This window comes from Octodon degus, unplaced genomic scaffold (assembly GCF_000260255.1).
Source record: "Octodon degus isolate 3935 unplaced genomic scaffold, OctDeg1.0 scaffold00020, whole genome shotgun sequence".
In the NCBI taxonomy this organism is placed as follows: Eukaryota; Metazoa; Chordata; class Mammalia; order Rodentia; family Octodontidae; genus Octodon; species Octodon degus.
In genome coordinates, this window is record NW_004524596.1 from 15,795,193 (window position 1) to 15,796,317 (window position 1,125).

The 1,125-nt window shown below is 35.0% G+C and overlaps 1 protein-coding gene across 1 annotated transcript in view; it reads right to left on the reverse strand.

Moving 5' to 3' along the window:
• Pigf (phosphatidylinositol glycan anchor biosynthesis class F) overlaps positions 1 to 1,125 on the reverse strand; it is a 37,922-nt gene that overhangs the window by 33,894 nt on the left and 2,903 nt on the right. The window contains 1 exon segment of the mRNA XM_004649095.2: positions 352 to 512. Coding sequence (XP_004649152.1) covers positions 352 to 512 — 161 coding nt within the window.

Consider the following 1,125-nt stretch of genomic DNA (forward strand, 5'->3'; position numbering starts at 1 on the left):
AGAATCACATTTAGGAAGACTTGAGTACAACCAACTCAGGTGACATTAAGTGCCCTCAGAGGTTCTAAAGCCTCACGCTCACTAATCTAATATAGTTTCTCATCTTCCCTTCCTCTTCCCAGCAGACAGCTGCTTAGCAGAAAGACAGGTAACAGAAGCATTTAACAAATTAAGTTATTCTACTGTTTAAAAAAAAAGGGTAACAGTGCTAAAGAACAGTGATGCTACTGCTATCCTCTTTTGACCCATTAATTACACCTAGCAAGGTTTTCCCCTAATTGCCAACAGATTTAGCAGGGTGTTTAGGAAATGAGTATTTTAAAATATAAAAAGTGGAAGTGTCAAACTTACTCAATGAGTGGGGCTCCATATAGAACAAAAATCACATGGAAGGAGAAACAAGACACGAGAAAGTAGATACAGCATTTCAAAAGTCTGGTTACCTGGAAGAGAAATCAATCATGTGAAGACTGGAGAGAATGCCTGAAGGCCAATACATTTTTCCATTTCACCTACAAATGACAGCTCTTTGTCGCAGACCTCAAGTCAAACCACAAGGCTAATGCAGAGTCACACACAGCTCTCACTACATCTATATAAAAGCCTAAAAGGCAAATTCACCCACGCCAGTATTCTACTGACCTAAACAACATGAGAATGAAAAGATTTTCGTTTCTAAGTTATTGAGTTATTTCATTAATCAACATTTGTGAAGTATTTATTGCTAATAGAATATTAAAGATACAATGAAATCCTGGCATGTACCACTACACATGAAATGTCTGCAGGAAAGAAAATTTTCTTCATTTAAACTCCTGGGAAATTGCACTGGAAAAGTGAAATCTCAAAACTTTTCCAAATCACATTCACTTTACTGTGTGACCCATAAAAAAAAAAGACCTGCATATCTATTAATAGGCTCATGTGTGGGAATTACTAGATTTGGGTTTTAAGACAAAATTATAAAACATATATTAAGTTTTTTAAAGTAAAAGCAGTAACAGAGAGCTTATACATAGTATAGAATGTGACTTTTTAATTAAAATAATAGTCAAGTGTTATAGTACAGCGAATATTCCATAAAACTGATTCTAATAGCTGGGAAGTTTTACTTGCTTAGTCAGG